At 40.7% G+C, this 20,029-nt stretch overlaps 1 protein-coding gene across 2 annotated transcripts in view; it reads right to left on the bottom strand.

Annotated features, from left to right (window-relative positions):
- Positions 1-20,029, bottom strand: part of TMCC3 (transmembrane and coiled-coil domain family 3) — a 133,000-nt gene that overhangs the window by 101,531 nt on the left and 11,440 nt on the right. The window contains exons 2-3 of one of the 2 annotated variants that reach the window (XM_063154887.1): positions 10,411-10,571; positions 10,049-10,123 (exon numbers count right to left, since the gene is read on the bottom strand). In XM_063154887.1, the coding sequence (XP_063010957.1) occupies positions 10,049-10,123; positions 10,411-10,440 (105 nt within the window). In that variant the 5' untranslated portion in view covers positions 10,441-10,571. The remainder of the gene's footprint in view (positions 1-10,048; positions 10,124-10,410; positions 10,572-20,029) is intronic. The other variant, XM_063154890.1, reaches the window with a different exon arrangement.

Below are 20,029 nucleotides of genomic sequence, written 5' to 3'. Positions count from 1 at the left end.
AGCAGGAATGGGGGAAAATACAGCAATACCAACTTGCAAATATTTTTATCCATCTGTACCATATGCAAATCAAGACATGCCTTAACTTAGGCTCCCAGCCTGTGACAGCACTACACAGATTGCTAGATCAAGGCACTCAGAGGCACAGAATGGGCTGAACATATGATATTTAGACCTCATAAAATATTTTATGATATTTTGATTTTCTGACCAAAGACACAAGTTTCACCAAGCATGGAACAAGCAGGCTCTGTATGTCTGTCACCTGTCTGTCATAATCTTTAACATGAAATGTAATATCGTGCTTTGGGTTTGCTGGATTTCTTCCCAGAGTAAAACAATCAACACAGGGAGTATAAATCTGGGGAATACATCCCCTCATACAGTATGTCTCAGAGAGATAGCAAAGCCATTCAAGGTGTTGCTATGTACATGACAATATACAGAACAACAAGCAGAGGAAGCAGAAAAACACTCCACAGCATATGTAAATTGAAACTGAAGTCTGTATACAGAAAATGAGAACAAGATGTAATATTTATTGAGTTCTATTCACTTGGAACATAAAGCTGGAATTATAATAACAGGTGTTCTCAGATATATGCTTGAATGCCAGGAAATTACTTCTCTGCAATTTTTGTCTACTACAAAGTATATGCTAGCAATTTAGCCCAAAATTAGCATTTCTATGTCTCCAGGCCAGTTTATATTCTGCTACCATTCTATGTATTGTATGTACAGCATCTTTCACACAATATTAAAAAATAATTTTAAAAAACCCAAAAAACACACCAACCAAAAAAGCACCCACCACTCAACAAACTTTTAATACAACTTGGCAAAAGTAAATCTTTCTAAACTGCAACATCCCCAGATATTACTACAGATAACCACCACATATTATCCCACAAGTAGAAAAGGACAGAAGGTAGGCTTAGTACTGGACTTCTCTATTTCCAAAAGGACCTATTGCTACAAAGGATTAAATTGTTTTCTCTCTGTGAAACAGTAGACAAACACTACTGAAAATGGAACTATATGTTCTTAGCCCCTTCATACCCCATTCTATGCAAGCCACTGCAGAGCAGTGTGCCCCCTCTTCCACAGCTGTACACAATCTCCGAAGTAGCTGGTAAGCTGATAGACTCAAAATATTATTTCTAAAGTTCCTTTTGAATCACTATCATACTGCAGAGCAGTAGTTGTAATTCCAGTTCCACAAGTTGCTTTAGTCCCTAGTCCCAGCAGATCATTAAAACAAGGGAGGCACTTTATACACTTCATCTTTTAATAAGTTAGAAGCTATGATTCCATACAAAAAGTCACCCTTGTGGCCCCTTCACAAGCCACATACACTGTCCTAATTACTTCAAGTAACTAAATTCAGTTGTGTAATTCTGAGCTAATCCTTTTTTCCCCCGAGTAGGCAGTCAGGATTTTAATGGAAAATGTGCAGATGTGAATATCCAACTGTGTGCATTCTCTTATGTGTATGTTCATGCTTCATAAACCTTCTACCACAATTTAATTTTCACTGGATCATAAATATCTGAAGAAAATTGAACTCAGAGGATTTTCACAGAGTAAACACTTTAAACCTCAGAGCTGGAGTCTACTCCCTGCTGTTATGCAAGCAGTTTCAAGCAGTGAAATGCATTCTGGGGCTACCAAACACAGGACTTGTCACTTAGTGATTGATTTCTCCATCTTCCCAAACAGGTCACAGATATTTGTTTCAGTCAAGGATGGCATATTCTTATCATCTACCAATGACAAATCCAATTCTTTTTCCTACTGGGCCAGATACAAATCAAAATTCAAGACAAATGCTCCATAGTGAATCAATACTCACCAACCAACCACCTCTCTTGAGAACAATTAAGCAGCATTTTTGCCACCTGATCTTCCCAGAGGAGTGAGGGACAGCTTTAATTCTGCTTTGCATCCTTTAGAGCAAACTACTGAAATATTCAGGTAAACATGAAGCCAACCTTTTGCTCCCACCTCACCTTTTTCCCAGCCAGGGCTGTCACCCTCAGATAACTCTAGCAAAGGAAATTTTCACTTTTATGGCCAAATCCCAAACTTCTGTGACAGAATTTACAACTAGCAGATGCAGCTGTTAATAATCCCTTTATAACCTTGCAAAAAATTGAAGCCTGAATCCAATTCTGCAATCATTACTTCTGAAGCCACAGAACCCCTTCCTAAGGAGAAAGATCTTTAGAAATATCAGAAAAAGCTGTGTGACTGAGTCATCAATTTAAGCTTGTTTCATTCCACAGGTACTTTTGAGAAGTTTGTGTCTGTCCATGTGCTGTCCTAGAGGAAAAAGAAATACAGCAATCTCAACAAAAATAACAGAAGAAATAAGTTTTTGTATTGACTGCAAAAGAATAGCCAAATTCATTCCAAGGACAAAATTAGGCTGGAAACTAACACAAGAATGTAGTTCCAGTGGAAAGAAGATGTTTTGACCCTGAGAAGTAAAGGCAAAAATACCACAGAGAGGAACCTTGCTTTGACCAAGAGTCACTGCTACTTTCCCACACAGCTGTAAATCAGGATCCCATAGATGCAATAAACAGCAAAAAGCTCATATAGCAACAAACAACAACAAAAAAAACCCCAAGCAAAATTTATTCCAAAAGAATATGAAAATGGTATCTCTAAGAGATAAAAGGCATATTTGCACTCCAATTTACAATTCTTAAAATCATGCCTTTTTATCTTGTTTTCAAATTACTATTTTTCCCCAGTTTTCTCAAGTGCTACATTTCTGGACTACATGTAGGCAAGCAAAGTCAATCCAAGTACAAAAAGCAGCCTACCACTTTAGTCTCTGAAAAACACAGGTGAAGACATCTCTTCAGGAAGGGTACAGACATTTCTGTACTTTTCACCTCTCTAGTGTTTACACACCTGGGTGTCAGCCTCAGGTAGCTTTCCAGACTTTCATCTGTCATAGTATGTACAAGACACAGTAATAAAGAGCCAGTTCTAAGCTTCTCACTTGCAGTCAGCATTGCCAAGTTCAACTGCATGTGAAGGGCAGCAGAGCAGATGCTTCAGGCACCCCACTGAAAAGAAATGAATTTTCAGGAGCCAGGGAAGACGACGCCGAGGTGCAAGGAAGCTGAGAAAGAAGCATGAAGAAGCCCTTTTGGGGGCTGTGATCAGAGTCCTTTTTGTTCTGAGGTCTATGGGATACCTCACCCCAGTAATCTGTGCCCACTATGAAGCCAAAGCAGTTCTTGAAGATTGTTGTGCTACATTGGTGGCTGTGTCTCGAGGCAGCTGGGGTGGCAGAGCAACCCATATGCCATGCATGTGAGACAACATGTGCTGTTAAGAAAGCAACATGATGATCTCCTCCTCTCCTTTCCTGTGGAGTACTGGGCACTGCTCGTGGTCTGCACACACATAGGTACAAACATGCCCATTCCTACCCTGAGATCTTTCCACACAGAGGCAGAAGTCCCCATGCTTGGTGCATCCTTGCTGGTACGTGCAGAACCACACGTGGGACTTCAGCTGAGGATATGGAAAAATCTCCTCTATGAGCAGAGGTAAGCAAGTGGGAAAAGTAAGCAATGGATGAGAGGAACAAATGTGACATGACACTAAGATGCTCTGAGATCTCAGACACTGAAATCTGTGTGAGGGCCTCTCAGTGGCATTTAAATCAGTTCTTCCCAGCAGTCAGGGAACATGCAGCATTAGGATTCCTGGTGGTCTAATTTAGTGCAGACAGAACAACAGCTTTAGCACCCAATTAAACAAACTTTTCTCCACCATCCACGTTTATCTATTGCCTCTAACAAGTGCCCCAGCTGCCTGTGGTTAAAAGCTACCCCGTTGTGTGTCCCAGTTTAACTGTGGTACTTGTTGGCAGTGATGGCCTAGAGGACGAGAGTATAAAGGGGCTAAAATGTGGAAACCTCCTTTTAGGAGGCTGTGAGAATCAGTAGCAGGTAAGAATGGCAGCTTGGATGTAGGTTTTGGCTCAGAACACTCTCCTAACAACACTGATGAGGGCTATAGCAGCAGTGACCCCTTCCATATGTACCTATCTGTACCTGCATACACACACCTGTGCAGCCTGATGCTTAAATCTGTGGTCTAGCATCTGATACTGATTGCCACAAGAGACTTACAGCATGTCCTTGTACTGCCATTATTGTACCACAGACAGATAATCAATGGCACCTCTTCTCATGACTCCTGAGTGCCTACGGGTGCTTTTTCAGCAGCAGAGGCAGAGTATACATATCCCCACGATGTCCTAGAGAACAGACAGCCAATGGCCAGCTAGATCCAGCTGCATCAGCAATGTCCTGAGGCACGCTGCCACCTGGTTGTAGTTTAGAGAGATGACAGCGAGCACCCTTCACTCCTTGAGCTTCCTTCACAGCAACGTTACCTGGCACCCAGAAAAGTGTTGTGTTTGTTGTTGCAGATAGGATGAAAGGTGATGAAGGCGCTATTTATCAGTAGAATCTGGGAGTTCTTCAAGACATGACAATTCAATGTGGATGCACTGAAAAAAAATACTTTCCCCTTTTCAGCCCCTATGGTACAAATTTATTTAAAAACACTACATTTGATGTGTTCTGCTTTGTCTAGATCAATACCTGCTTGTCTAAAAACAGAAACAATGTTCCACAACAAGCAGGGTAACACATCTAGACTGCCTAAGGACTTTATCCAAGTCTGGACTGTGTTGCTCTGGGTAAATTCAGTATGAAACACTGTCACTCACTACACATAGACATGAAAAAACCCAACCTATAGAAGGCAATGGAATGAGGAATTCAGTCCTTAAGGTGAATGTAGTCTGTTGACACATCTGTCTGTTCAGAATATCCTCTGCACATGTCTTGGAACTTATACATATCTACATGTTTAATATCTATTAAACTTGTATTTTCAGCTTAAAACAGCCAGTTTTAAGAGCTGTATTCTTACCCACATAACCCTGGATCAAAGTGGCTTAAAATATACAGCTTTATCTCCAGTGATTCAGAAACATTCCTGTAATTGACACTGCCCTGTACCATGATCAGTCTCTCACAGTGGTCCTCTCCAAGGTACAGTTTGGACCTTTCTTAATACTTAGTACTTGTAGAGTTTATACCAAGACTCTGGAAGTAATTACCAAAATGAACAATACAGTTCAAAAGTAAGGCGTTCAAAAAGGTTTTAGAATAAAGAAAGGCTACAGGTGAAATAATTTTTTTACCTTCAGTCATTTAAAATGCTTAGAGAATTTACTTAAGAAGATAATATATTCTATTTAGACCTTTCCTGATATCTTTTATTTTCTGGCTGTCAGCAAGAAGAAAACATTACCTTATGTTATACAGTCTACTGCTGAGAGACTTGATGGTGTTATTCATGTCATCCTTTTTTCCTTCACCTTAATTAGAATTGAAGACTGAAATTGTGTGACTCTCAACACTCAGGAGATATGTAAATTACAAGGGAAAAACAGCTAAGGGCTTGCCTGCATGTGTTGCACACCAGATAAGGCAACACTCTTTCCTTCCCCTCTGCTATTACAGCATTTCCACTGCAGCATGCTTGGCCACACAATACCACAAAAGCTATTTGTGGACTCTCCTATCAGTGTACACACAGTGGTTAACAACACAAGACTGCAATAACCAGGAACATTTTGGTATGACATTTTTCTAAAGGAAACCTTATTCCCTTGATTTCTGCAGGAAAGGGAGGAGCTGCTCCAAAGCATCAGGCCTGTGGTTAAAGCACTGATGGAAGACCAGAGCTCTACCTTTGAAGATGAAATATCATTTTGGATGCTCATTTAAAATTAGTTTTAATGGATTCACTTGCATTACAAAGGCAGTAGCTTCTGAAAAGTGCTCACCTCAAGGAAGTGAAACCGCTGACACAATGTGAAGAGCTGAAAACAAAGTGATGCAGCTGACACACTCATCTCAGGGACATGGTGCATCTTGATTTTCTTAGATGGTTTCTGCCTAATGCTGTCATGCAAAGGCTCTTCAGAAACCCAGGCAGGATTTTCAAAACATCCAGCTCTGGCCACTGATACTGAAAGACACTGAGAGACTTCACCTGTCACAAAACTCTCTAAAATTTCTTCCTGTATCAACTTTTACTGTCTGAGATAAGAAGAGGAATAATCACTGTTGTAGCACTTGATGGCCTTAGTAAGTGAAAAATTGATCGATATTTTCCCCCCTCCCCCATGAGAATTTACAAAGTGAAAACAAGTATTCCTAGCAAAACAAAAAATTCAAAGTCTTCTCAACAAAATCATATATTATTGTTTAAAACTTTAATGTTAATTAAAATAAAATAAGGTGACTAGAAAAGCAATTATACCATGGATTTTCAGATCAAAAAATCTGACCAATGTTTCATTCTTATGGATGTGATAGGGCCACCAAGTCTGCTTTATCTCTTGGAAGAAAATCTGTCCACTTTATATCTCTAAAGATTTGATTAACTTCACTTTATGTTTTATTCCATGAAGGACAAAAACTAAGGTAAACTGGCAGCAGATAATCAGAGGCAGTACCAACCCTCAGCAACAACTTGAACTGATGTGCACTCCTGGTGTCATGAGGAAGGATGCCAGTCCACTGCAACATCCCCCTTCCCTTCTCTTTCACCCAGTCTTATGTTTGCATTTGCCCATTGTTGTGGATTGATAATGTTGCACAAACATAAAACTAGTTCTTGTGCCTGTAAATGGAAATAATATTTCACCTGGTATAAAAACCATGCTAAGGTACATACCTTATTTTCTTCCCATATTTTTGTGGTGAATACTGTACTGTATCTTCAGGGGTTTGAGCTCTTACTTCTAGATTATTTGATATAACACACCAAATAAATAGTCCCCAGATAAATACATGAATGGAAGCCATCACCTTTGCTATTAAAAAAGGTCTATTTAAGTCATATAGTACAGAGAAATAAAATGCTTCAGCTCCTCTCAGACACCATTTGGGAAAGAATTATTGTGTTAGAGGCACACAGAAATCATAGTTTTATTTGCCACAGTTGTAGCAATTAGGTTTATTGCTATACAAGGTGCTAGCAAAGAGTAGCAGAGCCTGTCTGGTTTTCAAATTATTTTGTGCCTTTGATGGCAGTTTTTAAACAGCTGCTTTCAGAGCTTCCTCTTTCTTGTTCACCAAACCACTCTGAGAAATATCGCAACAGGAACAAGCAAGTGCTTTTAAAACCATGGTAAGAACATCACTGTGAACCACATCTTTAAACAAACTGCTGTCCTCTTTAGAAGGAAATTCTGACTGTGAGTTATTCTAATGTGAAAGACAACAAATGGTATTTTGATTTGTATTTCATGGGTCTTTCCCAACACTAATGAAGGCAGCCTCCCAGCCCTCCTCCAAAGGCAAGGGTTGTTTTTTCTCCTCCTGTGGGGGAAGAGAGACAGTGAAACCAGATGAGTGCCTTGTGGGTCACAGAGATAGGTTGGGGTACACGTGAGCTCAGCTCATGGTGCTCTCAGCTACCAGATCCATGTCATGACCCAAGCCTGGCAATCACTTCTTCCCAGACAGAATGGTCACTGCTGGTGCCCAAAGTGAAATTCTTCAGCCAAAGGAAAAGTGGAGGGGAAGGGACAAATCTTTGACACCTTTTTGCCTTTTTCTAGCTCTTTACCTTCTGAAGATCTTAAACACTTGATTACCAATGGTAAACAAGGAGACATATCAACCCCTTCACTTCAAGCCAGCTGGTAGGTAACTAGCAGCACCCAAACAGGCACTGCACCATCACAACAGGATGACTTCTTATCACTTGCCAGTGTTATAACACTGGCAAGGAACTTGATTCAGCAGGATCCTCCTCTTCTTTCCAGATCATGCAAAAACATTTTGAACTATAGAAAATTAAAATCGCTGCCAACCTGTAACTCCAACAATCAAAAGCCCCAGATGTTGAGCTGGCCCTGCCATTCTGTAGCACAGGAAAAAATATCTGGCAATATACACATTGCCAAGTTGTTTATTACTGAATCAGATTGCATCCATACATATCCTAAGCAATCTGTTACTAGGTGCTGATTTATTTAATAACTTAATGGACTTTGAATAGTTTCCAGAAAAGAATGCTGGACCTCAAGGTTGTGTTGTTATTTTGTTCAAATGAAGCAACAATAGCTGAAAAAACTCTCATGAGTCCTCAGCAGAGGTAGGAAAAAAAATAATTCTGCATTGTGGCAGACCTTGAAATCAGATCAAAGAGCAACGGTGAAGCATCCTCTTTTAAACTGCAAGAGTAGATGAAAAGAATCATTTACCCTTATGCTCTTAAAGCGAGATTAGATCTACAGCTTGGAGAGACCAGTTCAGAAACAATCACAATCAACAAATATTTCACAAGATGTAAACTGTTCAGTATACAACAGATCTTTGAACTGGAAGATCTTTGGAGATTTGTTCTGTCATACCTTCAGTCCTGTAATCATCATCAAAGTGAAACTGAAATACCCAGTTTTAGCATTAGCTAAATGTAAACAGATCTATTTCTGCAGACTGCTTTGCATTAAAATATGCCAAAATGTCTTGCAGAATCCATTAAGTGGCATTCTTTTTTGCAGGAGAGGAAGGGCAAATAATTCTCAGAAAACTGCAATGGCCCCCCTGGAAGTCCTGGAAGAGCCCTCAGGATGCTCTGTGGATTGGGGGCTGTGGTGATTGCAGACCAGCAGCCCCTCTTTGGGGTATAATGACAAGACCTGAAGAGTGTTTCTTCTGATGAAGCAGACTTGTGGCTGTGGGACTGCATGCCAGATGAAGGTTGTTATACCTCCCAAAGGCATACTTTGGAGTCTTCTTGGGTCCACAGTGGCATCCTCTTGCTGTCTCAGGCAGCTGATGTTCCCCCAAGCACCTCCCTCTCAGTCATGGGGGTGGTGGATTGTGAGAGTGGAGAAGCCCACTGGAGATTAATTTGCCACATGCACTTTGGCACAGGGATGCCCCACGCTGAAGGACCAAGCTGGGCAGTTGGGCAGCGCTGGAGGCAGGTGGCAGGCATGCCCAGGGCTGCTGGTGTCAGCACAGACACCCACACAGATCAGCTTTCTCCCTAACTCACTGAGCAATGCAGCCTCAGCAGGTGGCAGAGCCTGGGTATGGTCTTCACTGAGATCTGAGTATCAGACAAGATCCAGGGCCCAGACTTTCAGTAAACACTGGAAGAAACAGAATTTGGCTCAAAACTCAATCCCTCTTGCTGCTGGTTGAGGAGATGTTTCTGAACTCCTTAGACACAGCCTTGATATGAGGTCTCAACATGGATCTGAAGAGACCACAGCTACAATTGTCATAAATACATAATACAATCCCACTGCTAAATCTAGAGAATGGCACTGCATTTCCCCATAAAAAACTTCTGGTTTATTCTGTGCTACTGGATAAGATTTTGAAAAAGAATAAACCAAATATTTGCTAATCTTTTCCGTTTCAAGGGCAAAGCTGTACAGTTACACTCATGTTCTACCTCTTCTGAAAAGGGGATGGTTACAGTGAATCTGATTCGTTTCTGGTCTCTTTATAAGCACAACACACAGGTTTCTCTGTGCATCCTTATTGTTGTGTCAAATAAATGTGATTTTGTTATTTTCATAAAGTTCAAAAAATCATGAATTTACAAATTCATAGCAATTTCAAATAAAATCTATATTCACATCTCTGAATATTGTCATCTGTCCTTAAAAACAGGTCTAGCAAGTGCCTGTAAGCAACATGGTGAGCCCAGGTGAGCTACACAGTTGGCAAGAGCTTGAGGAAGTGAATTTTTCTGAAAGTCAAAATGCAGCACCTGCCTGAACTGACCTCAACTGATACAGGCAAAACTGCCTGCTCCATGAGTTTCCCAGTATTCCAGCTTCCCTTCAAAGCTCCCCAAGTCTTAGAAAACACTCCTGGCCAGCTGAAGGCACTGGTGTCTTCTGGCAGCCTACATGCAGACCTGCACTCTATTTCCCCCTTTAAGCATGTTAAACCTGACAGGGACCTACCTGTCTGCCAGCTGCAGTGTTCCCAGAAAAGTTGATGCAGAGAGCCTGTCTCCTGAAGGTCCACAAGGAGCCTGCCTGTAAGAACACCATGAGACCTTGTCCCTGTAAGGGCCTAATCTGAAACCACACTAGAGATGGCAGAACAAACTACTCTGTTTCACTTCTGTGAGTCTTTGAGTAGTCAAGGTCTTGCTGTAATTATATATCCACACACAGTGTGTGCTGTATCCATCTATACAAAGTAGGAGATTATATTAAAATATTACATCGCATACTAATTTTGGTATAAAACAGCATCCCTTAATCTGAGGGGGGGCAATAACTCTCAGAACAGGTAAAACAGAAGGACTCATGTGTTGTACCTTGCGTGGAGATCTTGCTGATTTATCCATTTCATCTAATCATCTAGAAGCAGTGAAGTGAGGATTTGAGAGCAGCTCTAGAGCCCACTGAAGTCATCAGGTACCTCATGGCTTTCTGGAAGCTTTGGATTCAGAGTGCAACAGCTGTTCAGAACCTAAACCTGAGAAAACAGAATGTACAAGAATAAACGGGGCTGATCACAACTGCAGATACAGAGCCTGTGACAGCTTGGTCTACTTGTACTCAGAGAATCTAGGGTAGAGGACATGACAGGCTTGGTTTCTGCAAGGAGATGGGGCTCATGTGTCCCTTGCAGGGAGCCCAGCTCCAAGTAAGATTTCCCTCATTAACAATTATTTTTCTTTTCCTCTTGCAGCACACGTTGGAAGGATGCAACAGAGCAGAAGGCTAAAAGCTCAACTACCCAAAGCTCTCCATCCTAATGCACTCCTCTAGAGCACAGCAGGGCTTTGAAGAGAGACAAAACCAGGCGATGAGTATTCCAGTGGCAGAATTTACTGCAGAGCCCCGAACAACAAACTGCAAGACAATGCATTATATTATGGTTTAGACCCTATGCCACTTCCAGCTCACCCAGATTCACACATTGATCCTGCAGCAGGATCCATACAGCATGAAGGCTGACATAATACTAATTACCCATGCCCATTAGAGGAACCTCTTTTCCTGCACAGCTTGTAACATCTACAATAATTTTCCAGGGGATGCACCAAGAGGTGTGACAAAAATTCCCTCATGTGAGAGGCATGGATAATACATCATTTTCTGTGCTGCATGTTTAATCCCTTTGTGCAAATTCTTGTACATTTGTGCACCTCTGAGGTAAAAAGTATGATAAAATCAGCACTATTCTTTTTATTATACAGATAGAATTTTCCAAAATCCAATCCTCTGTTAAAAATGTAAAGACAATACAAAGGTTGCAAATGCATTAAAAAGTAAGCAGTATAAAATTTTTCCGAGTTTTATACTGCTGCTGCTATTAGAAACAGATCAGAGTCTCGGTGTAGCTGTGATATTTTCTGAAAAATCCTTTCCTTAGGATTTTTCCTCCTGAGAAGCTGAGAGGCCTCAGGAACAACATATAAACAATGGTTATCTGCTGCTGTGGAATGCAACAGGTTCATCTGTGATTGGTCTCATGTGGTTGTTTCCAATTAATGGCCAATCACAGTCAGCTGGCTCAGACTCTCTGTCCAAGACACAAGCCTTTGTTATTCATTCCTTCTTTTTCTATTCTTAGCTAGCCTTCTGATGAAATCCTTTCCTCTATTCTTTTAGTATAGTTTTAATAGAATATATATCATAAAGTAATAAATCAAGCCTTCTGAAACATGGAGTCAGATCTTGGTCTGTTCCCTCATCCTCGGACCCCTGTGAACATTGTCACATCTGGGTGTCACAAATTACAATGCTTTGGCAGATGTAGAAAAGCCCTAGCAAGACATTGCATGGTTTTCAGTCTCCTCACCTCACACAAAGCTGAGAGATTTTCTAATATAGAGAAATAAACCAACACCCACATACACATAGAGTGAGATCTTGTACACAAGTGTAAGCAAGCCTTTGAGGCTGGCACTCAGATATGCTGAAGGCAAGTAAAGGTCAGCCCATCTTCATACCTGACCATGAATAGCAAGGAGAGGGCTGGAAAACTACTGTGTTATTCTTTTATACCTGAGACCATACTTAGATGCCAGGAATAGTTAAAACAAACAACTGGGATAAAAGGCTTCTCTTTCTGATGAAAGAAAAAATAGGAAGAAAGAGAAAAGATAGGAGAAAACCACCAGAACACCCCGTGGAATGTTGTGCCTTGCCAGTAACATTAGTCTTCCTACAACTATAAGCCTTCCCAAATATAGGAAGTTGTAGAGCCACAGGAAATCTCTCCTCAGCAGCAAACCAAAACCCACTTTCTCTACTTGTATTATCCTGAACACTCTACATGTTTTCTTTCATGTAGGAAAGCCTGGAATTAAAGAATCTGGCAGAATCTTTGAAAATCTTGTTTCTTGGTCTCTCAATTTCAGTAACATAATGCTAAAGGTAGGAAATACTTTATAAAATAACATTCTGTCTCCATAAAACATGTTTATAAAAAACAAAAGCCACACCAGTAACTGCTGTCTCAAAACTACATAAAACAAATTTACACTCTTAAAATTATAAGTCAAATGAGACTTCAAAACAAAGCTATAATAATTACGCCATTATTATCACACTTCTAATGAGAATATACTCATTTTTGGAAGTCAACTTTTTTTCCTAAAAGTTAAACCCCTTTTTTTTCAAAGAATTGGAGAAGTAAAACCATTGAATTCATCTAATAATGCAGTGTGAGAGTGCATAAATGCAAATGTGCTGCTGAGCATAATCAGCACTATACACCTGAGAGTCACAGAGTCCTGTTTAGCTGAGTAAGGTTTCCTGGTTGAGCAAGGAGCTCTGGCATCCAGCCCATGCAATCAGCATACCAGCTTGTCATGGACGGCTGTACACAGTCATGGACATGTTTAGATATTTCAGAAGCTTTTTATGACTTACCATATGTGTCTGAAGTCACCTCAATCTGTACTGAAATTACCAGAAACTCCTATAAGTGCTGTAGTTACTTTTTTTCCCAAATATATATAATTTTGGTATCTAGTAGTTTGTGTCACATCAATAAACCCATCGTGCATTGGAGTGTGAATATACTGTTGAAAGTGATGATGCTGTTGAAAGATTATATCAAGGGCATGGGGAAACATGATTAAGTTCCATGTCACTGAGTACTCTCACTTTTGTATAACACATACAGTCACTGTTAGATGAAAAAAAAAAAGCTTTATTACAATGAAAGGGAAATATCAACTAAAGAGAAATAATGTCAAGCAGAAGCGTAAATCACAGGCAGGTCTGACAAAGCAATACCATGTATTAAAGCTGCTATGGATGCCCTGAGGCAGAGCAGCACGGTTTTCTCAAGTGTTATGAAAATAGACAATTGAAGGTACATTTGTTCCAAACTGTGCTCACCTTCAGCTGGCGTTCAGCGTGCTGCTGGCACTGAAGCTGTGGCCAGCAAAGCTGTGCCCGTCTGTTCCCAAGGGGAACCTGGCCCGAGTCTGGGAGTTCAGCCATTCAGAAGGAAACACTGCAGTACTCCTTGAATCATGGAGGGAGGGTAGTGATGGAAAGGGTTTCCCATGATCTTCCAAGGCAGCTCATGTAGCATCAGCTGCATTTTGGACTCTCTTCTTCTACCACCGTATTTTCAGTTTTCAGGTTTGTAGTCTTACATTGGCTGTAATTTCCATACTTTTGACTAGATTTAGTTAGCCTAGCTCCCTATGAAAATCAGATTTCCAGGACCAGTCTGTTTATATGTATGTAACAAACTTCTAACGCTGATTTCAGGCCAATCAGACAGATACTGGAGATATCAAATATGATGGGCTCAAATATGATGTGTATTTTGTAAAAACAGAGTGAGGGATACAAAGGTTTAGATTTTGTTGGCCAATTAACTTCAATGAGACAGGCTGCACATAACTGTGGAAATATTTGACAGAACAAAGGCTGTAAAAAAAAGTATGGGAACTGTATAGGATACATGGCAAACCCAGAAAATAGTAGTTTAATTTAGTTTTTAAAAGCCTATGAATGAAAAGGCTCAAGACCATAGGAAACTGAGTTTCCACAGCACTCTCTGTAGCCACGGGCCTTGATATACACACCTTTGTGGACAAGATAAATTTATAGCAACAGCTATATTTAAGCTAATATTAATGATGTGATTTTCACTACTAAGCTTTATTGTCTTCTACAATAAATGGGATTGCTGCTAGAATCTGAGGGAATTTAACAGCCATGCTGGGCTGGCCATCTCTGCACAACGCTCAATAAAGATGCTGCATTGTGTCTGTTTGCCTAAAAGAAAGAAGAACAGTCTGCATATGTATAAACTAGTTCAACAGAGAGAGTCAAAGCTTAATCAATGGCTCCTGGTTGATTTTAACCCCATTGCAATCAGTGCTGGGCTAACACTGGGGATGGTGGTGGTGATGGTTGTGTGAACTGCACTGAGCAGCAGAGCAGTAACAGCTGAACATCAGTCCCAGCTGCTTCCAACACACCCATCTCTAGGTCACTTCTCATTCCAGCTCAAATAGTAATTTCCACAAGAAATAGACTTCTCTGCTTTCAGCAGGGCAGCAAAGAAACCTATATTTCTTAATACCACTTCTGGGAATTCTGCATTGCAGTTGTTGGAAGAAACTGCTAGTTTTATACCTAAAATTTAATTAAAGTATCTCCAGAATTTTTTCTCCTGTAATTTAGTGGTATTTCTCTCACAGGCTAACCAGAATTATTTGCAAACTGTTTTGGCTACTGCAGACAAAAGAGGTCACCAAGCTGCAGCAGTAGCTGTAATTAACACAGGAGCATACGTCAATACGTAATTGACTTCAGAAGGAATTCAGAGCAGCCACAGAACCAAGTAGCTCTGCCAAGCTTTTGGCATCCAAACAGCAGCTACTCCTGCCACAAGCTGGAACAGGAGCAGGAAGAGACCAAGAGGACCCGTTTTTCCTGCAAGGATTTTTCTGAGATCATCTTCCTGGGATGCACAGTCACATCAGATCCATGAAACCTACCCTGCTTAGGGATCCTCAGTTTATGTGAGCAGTGATGGAAGAACTTCAAAGCTCTTGATCAGCCAGCAATTATTTACCATGGCTTGAATGGCAGGACAGCAGGACTAGGTATGATGAATATGGGCTGCAGCTACCAAGATGTTAGATTGTGCCATTGGGTCAGAATGCAACATTTCAGCAAAAAGAGGAGCCTTAGGCAGTCATACAAGGAATCTAGGAGGAATGGGCTTGAAGGAAGATTTTTGCCTGTGAGAGCAATGTGCTGAGTAGTTGTACAGAAGGAACAGCTCTTCTTTGAGAAGCAAGCCAATAATCCCATTTTTTTCTCTGTAATTAGTCCTGATAGTGAAAGGTATAGTCCATCATCCCTCCATCAGAAACACAGACGGTGACCATTTAAGAAAGTTAGAAAGCCCAGCCAGATGCATGCAGTGTTTTGCAAGGGTGGGACACCAAACATCCCTGTTCTGAAATGAACCATAAGGTGGCACTGCTTTAAAACATTACCTGAGAAAATTTTCCCTGACATTTTCTATGCTCTACAAAACTCCACAGAGTTCTCACTTTTAATTTAAGTGAATCAAGTCATTCTACAGAAACTGCAGTGATACAGTGAAGCATAGATCATTGGCATTTGTACTTTCACATGTATTATTTTCTCAGAAATTGCTACGTTTTGTTCTGAAAACCAAAATGTCTCAGATACTTTGTTCAAGCACTGCAACACCCATTTCAAAATTTATGTTTTTGTGTGTAACCTGTCTTCTCTTTATACAACCTTTGACATGTAAGACCATAAAGATTCTGCTCTTTCTCTGAGCATGGCAAGAGCCAACAAAGCCACTTCTGACAAGTTATTTTCTAGTTCACATCTAATGTACAGGACAAGCTGTCAGATAAATGCAGTCTTTGCAAGTGGAGTTGCAGGAAGTTCCTAGTGGATATGGTAAAATGAACTACAGAGACACCCTGTGTCTATTGATTTGCTGCTATATTAGACCTGGCCAACATTTGAAATGAATGGTGAAAGGGACATAAAGCCACCTACAGAAAGGAGACTATGCCAGTCTGAGAGAATAGTAGGAGTGTGATGTGTGATTCTTAACAAACCTCCTGAATCTCCAAATCCCATGGGCACAGAGAACCAGCTGCTGTTTTTGTGCCAAGGTACAGTACCAGTTTTACATAGCACAAGAAAAAGAAATGGGTCAGAAAGTAAATGCTCACCAACTGCAGAACCTTCTGTTGGGTTGTCCTGTAAGAGCCTAACTGATCTGAAAATAACAAGGCCATGAGTTCAGGTCCCCCTTGATCTTCTGTATCCAGCCAGTCCCCTGCCCTGCAAAGAACTCCTCAGCTTTCAGGCAGTCCTTTGCTGTGAACAATGCAAGGTCTTTAAACCACTGTTATTTTTGCAGTCTCTACCACAAAGTATGGCTCACCCACCTCCAGCTACCACATGCTATGCAGAAGAACACATTAGGAAGAGATAGCAGAACTACCTGAGCTCAGCTTTAGATATTTTCTTTCTTGCAGGTACTTTTGATCTAGCTTTGCATCCCAGTAGTGACCTTGCACTGGCACCCTTTCAACCAACGAACCAAAGTGTTCAAAAAGCCAGTGAGGTGATGGACAGGCCACAGACCCCGTTCCAAGTTAACCACGTGGCAGAATGATAAACCAGCATCTGCCTACAGCTGACTTCAGGATGTGCAATGGCCAGGAACTGACCCAGGCTGTGTGCTGACAGACAAACATCTACTCATTGATGCATCTCTTTGGAGTCATACATTCCCTCTGCCCATGGAGCAGAAGACACACTCAATACACAGTCTGGCACAATGCACAGCAGTTAAACAGCTGGAGAGACACCACAACTGTCCACACATATCTACACGAGGATGTTCTCACTTATTATTACCTTACTTGCATTTCAAATGGGAGAATAGACTATTTCATGTCAAGAATGTAAACACAGATCCCATCAGAGTGCAGTGACTCAGATGATTTTGAGCTGATCCCTACCATTCTGGCAAGGTAATGGGAAGTTTATTTCAACTGCAGTTGACTGAAAAACCTTTTGATTTAAAAACCAAAAGACAACAATAGCGGGAGACAGGAGGATGGATGAACTTGTGAATATCAGAATTCAGAGTTCATAAAATTCTACCAGTAAAGTTCATATGATGAGTTTTAGTCTATTTTTTTTCCTATTTTGATCATCCAAGATAGTCTTTATTTCAAACATCACCATAGGAGCAGTAATTAATTCAAATTAAGTGGGATTTTCTCTAAATGAGCAAGAAAAACATTTCAAAACATTCTGAGCTTTGAACCTTAACAAAAAAGAGATTTATCTTTAAAACTTTAAAATACAACTTTTAGAGAAAGCAAGATTTATTTTTTTAAGTCTGCAAGTACACTATGGAATGGCACACTGGCTCTCTTTAAGAAGTAGGCTACCAAATTCTCCTCTTCTGTCCCCAGTCATAGATAACTGAATACTAGCAATGACAGGGAGAAGCTCCTGGACCTGCTTGATCTTTTTGAGTTGGATACTAACAACAGTTACCAAACTGGAGCCCAAACATTAAACACTACTAAATCCTTTGAATCCAATACAGAAGCACTTTGATTATACAAGCTTTGTGTCATCCCAGATGAGGTCATGACTTTTAATGCTCCTATTGAATATTGAATATTCCTGCCATATTCAGAAAGCTTGATTATCAAAATTATCCTTCATTCTTTGTGTCTCATGGATAAGTGAAATTTATACATTTCCTACAAAACAGGTTTTATACCTCATTAAACAGATTTGTCTGTATTTCCACAATGTAATTCCCAAATAGAATCTGTGCAGTTTACATGCTCATGGCTGGATAGCATGATTATGGTAACTATACAGTAAACTGGCCTTTAGGTCAGAAACTTCTAGAAACCCACAAATCCAGTGGTAGGGATTCAGCTTTGGAAGCAGATTCATTTTCTGTGCTCCAAACAGGCATGCAAAATGGCACTGTTTATTCAAGCTGTTTAGCTGAACAACATTTTACACATGTCTAACTTACACTGGGCACTAATCATCACCTGTTTTTAGCAAGAGGAAAAGTCCAGAAGGCAAATCATACACAGCTCAACTGGTTTAAACTACTGCTACAAAAACGTGACATGCAGATGCTAATTCTTAGTCTGTTGTAGCAATGCAGGACACTTAAACAGAGTAAGTTCAGCATGTGAATTCACATACCTCATTTTCCAGACACTGGTGAGGACTACACAGAAGCTCCCAATATGAATTCAATCCCATGTGTTTACCCCAAACACAGAAGTACACAACAGTACTTGTGAGGCAACACACTCACTGTAAGACACACAGCCAAAGTCTGAGGGATAACCAAACATTTTACAAATTGACCAGCCCATCTTCTTGGGAAGCACCCACAGAGAGCACAGGAAGGTTCACAACTGCCAAAGCATCCCAGGAGTCTTGCTCCTGAGCAGCAGCATGTACCACTGGCTTACAGAAAATTCTCAAATACAGCATTAGTGAAAACTGGGCATCACCTGCCCCTTTGTTTTCAGGAAGACAGTGGATACATTAATCTAGTCCTTAATTTTGAGTAATTTTTGTCCCTCTTTCACCTCATTTTCTGAAGAGCATCCTAGCAGCATAAGATAGCTAAGAGAGACCTGTACCCAAAGTCCTATTCATAAGGCAATGCCATGCAGAGGTGATGGCTCTGAGGGGCCTTTCAGGAGAGAAGTGGCCAAGTGGGGTGCAGTGAAAGAGAGGGGAAGAAAACATCTCTGATAGCTGCCTCACCCCCTGACTGCAGAGAACATGGAGCAGCAGTGAAAGCCACAGAAGGGGACCAGAGAGTCAGCCAAGAAGGAATTGGAAAGAGCTACACAAACTTCACATAGCAGGAGATGGGGACTAGAGCTAAAGAAGCCAGTCACAGAGCCTGGAGGGAATTCTGAAAGGATGCATCACTGGTGGATGCACCCCAAGAGGACAGTATGTCCATTCAGTATGACTGAAGGTGGGAGGCAGTGTTTGTGGGAGAATCTCCTTTGGAAGGAGAGCAGAAAGGGAAATGCCTGCAGAAATAGTTATTGTGAAGCTACCTAAAGTACAGAAAAAATGCCCTTTGTAGCTTCTGAAACAATGTTACTGTAAGCAAATTAACCTGATCAGCCTTTGAACAAACTGAGGTGTCAGACTGTACAGTTCAGAGAAATTGAGTAGAAATGTGCATCAGAATCAGCAGGGATCCAGCAAGTGAGTTTTATGCCATTTAAAATGCCTCAGAAGGGTTGTTTAATGGATATTTCAATATCCAGATACTTAATTTGATCAGAAATGTAATTATCTGTGTCCTAGTTCTTCAGTATTCCTAAGTATTTGTCTTACAAGATATTACTCCACATGAATCTCTAGATTTATGCTATATAAATATCTACATAAAAGTCTTGAATTATGTTCACTGAAAGCTGATCAGAAAACATTAGTGCTGCCAGTAAAAGAAATACCTTATGGTGTTTGCATTAGTAATCCTGACTAGGTTTTCATTTTTACCTTAGCTTTTTACTCATGAAAGAAGATCCTCCCCTCTAAAAAGAAAGTTATTTTATACAGCTAGAATTAGTTTACAGACTTCATTGAAAAACTTCATTCATCATCCTGATTTCTACCCTTTAGTGGTCAATGTATTTCCACACGTGCACTGCTCTACACCATTAATCCACCTGTGGGAAGGCAGTTTCCCCAGGGGTGCCTGGTTGAAGCAGAGTTTAGCCCTTGGCAGGATTAAGCCCTGTGAAGCAGGAGTAGTTTGTAACACAGGGGAGGTCAGAGTACAGTAATTCTCTACGTGAGGCTGCAGATTATATCTCATGTGGCAGGGTGCCAGAGAGCTGCTAGGAGCAGAGAACAAATACAGATGGGAGG

The sequence above is a fragment of the Melospiza melodia genome, chromosome 4, assembly GCF_035770615.1.
Source record: "Melospiza melodia melodia isolate bMelMel2 chromosome 4, bMelMel2.pri, whole genome shotgun sequence".
Lineage (NCBI taxonomy): Eukaryota > Metazoa > Chordata > Aves > Passeriformes > Passerellidae > Melospiza > Melospiza melodia.
Note: the sequence above shows the minus strand (reverse complement) of the source record. Positions and strands in the feature narration are given on the sequence as shown.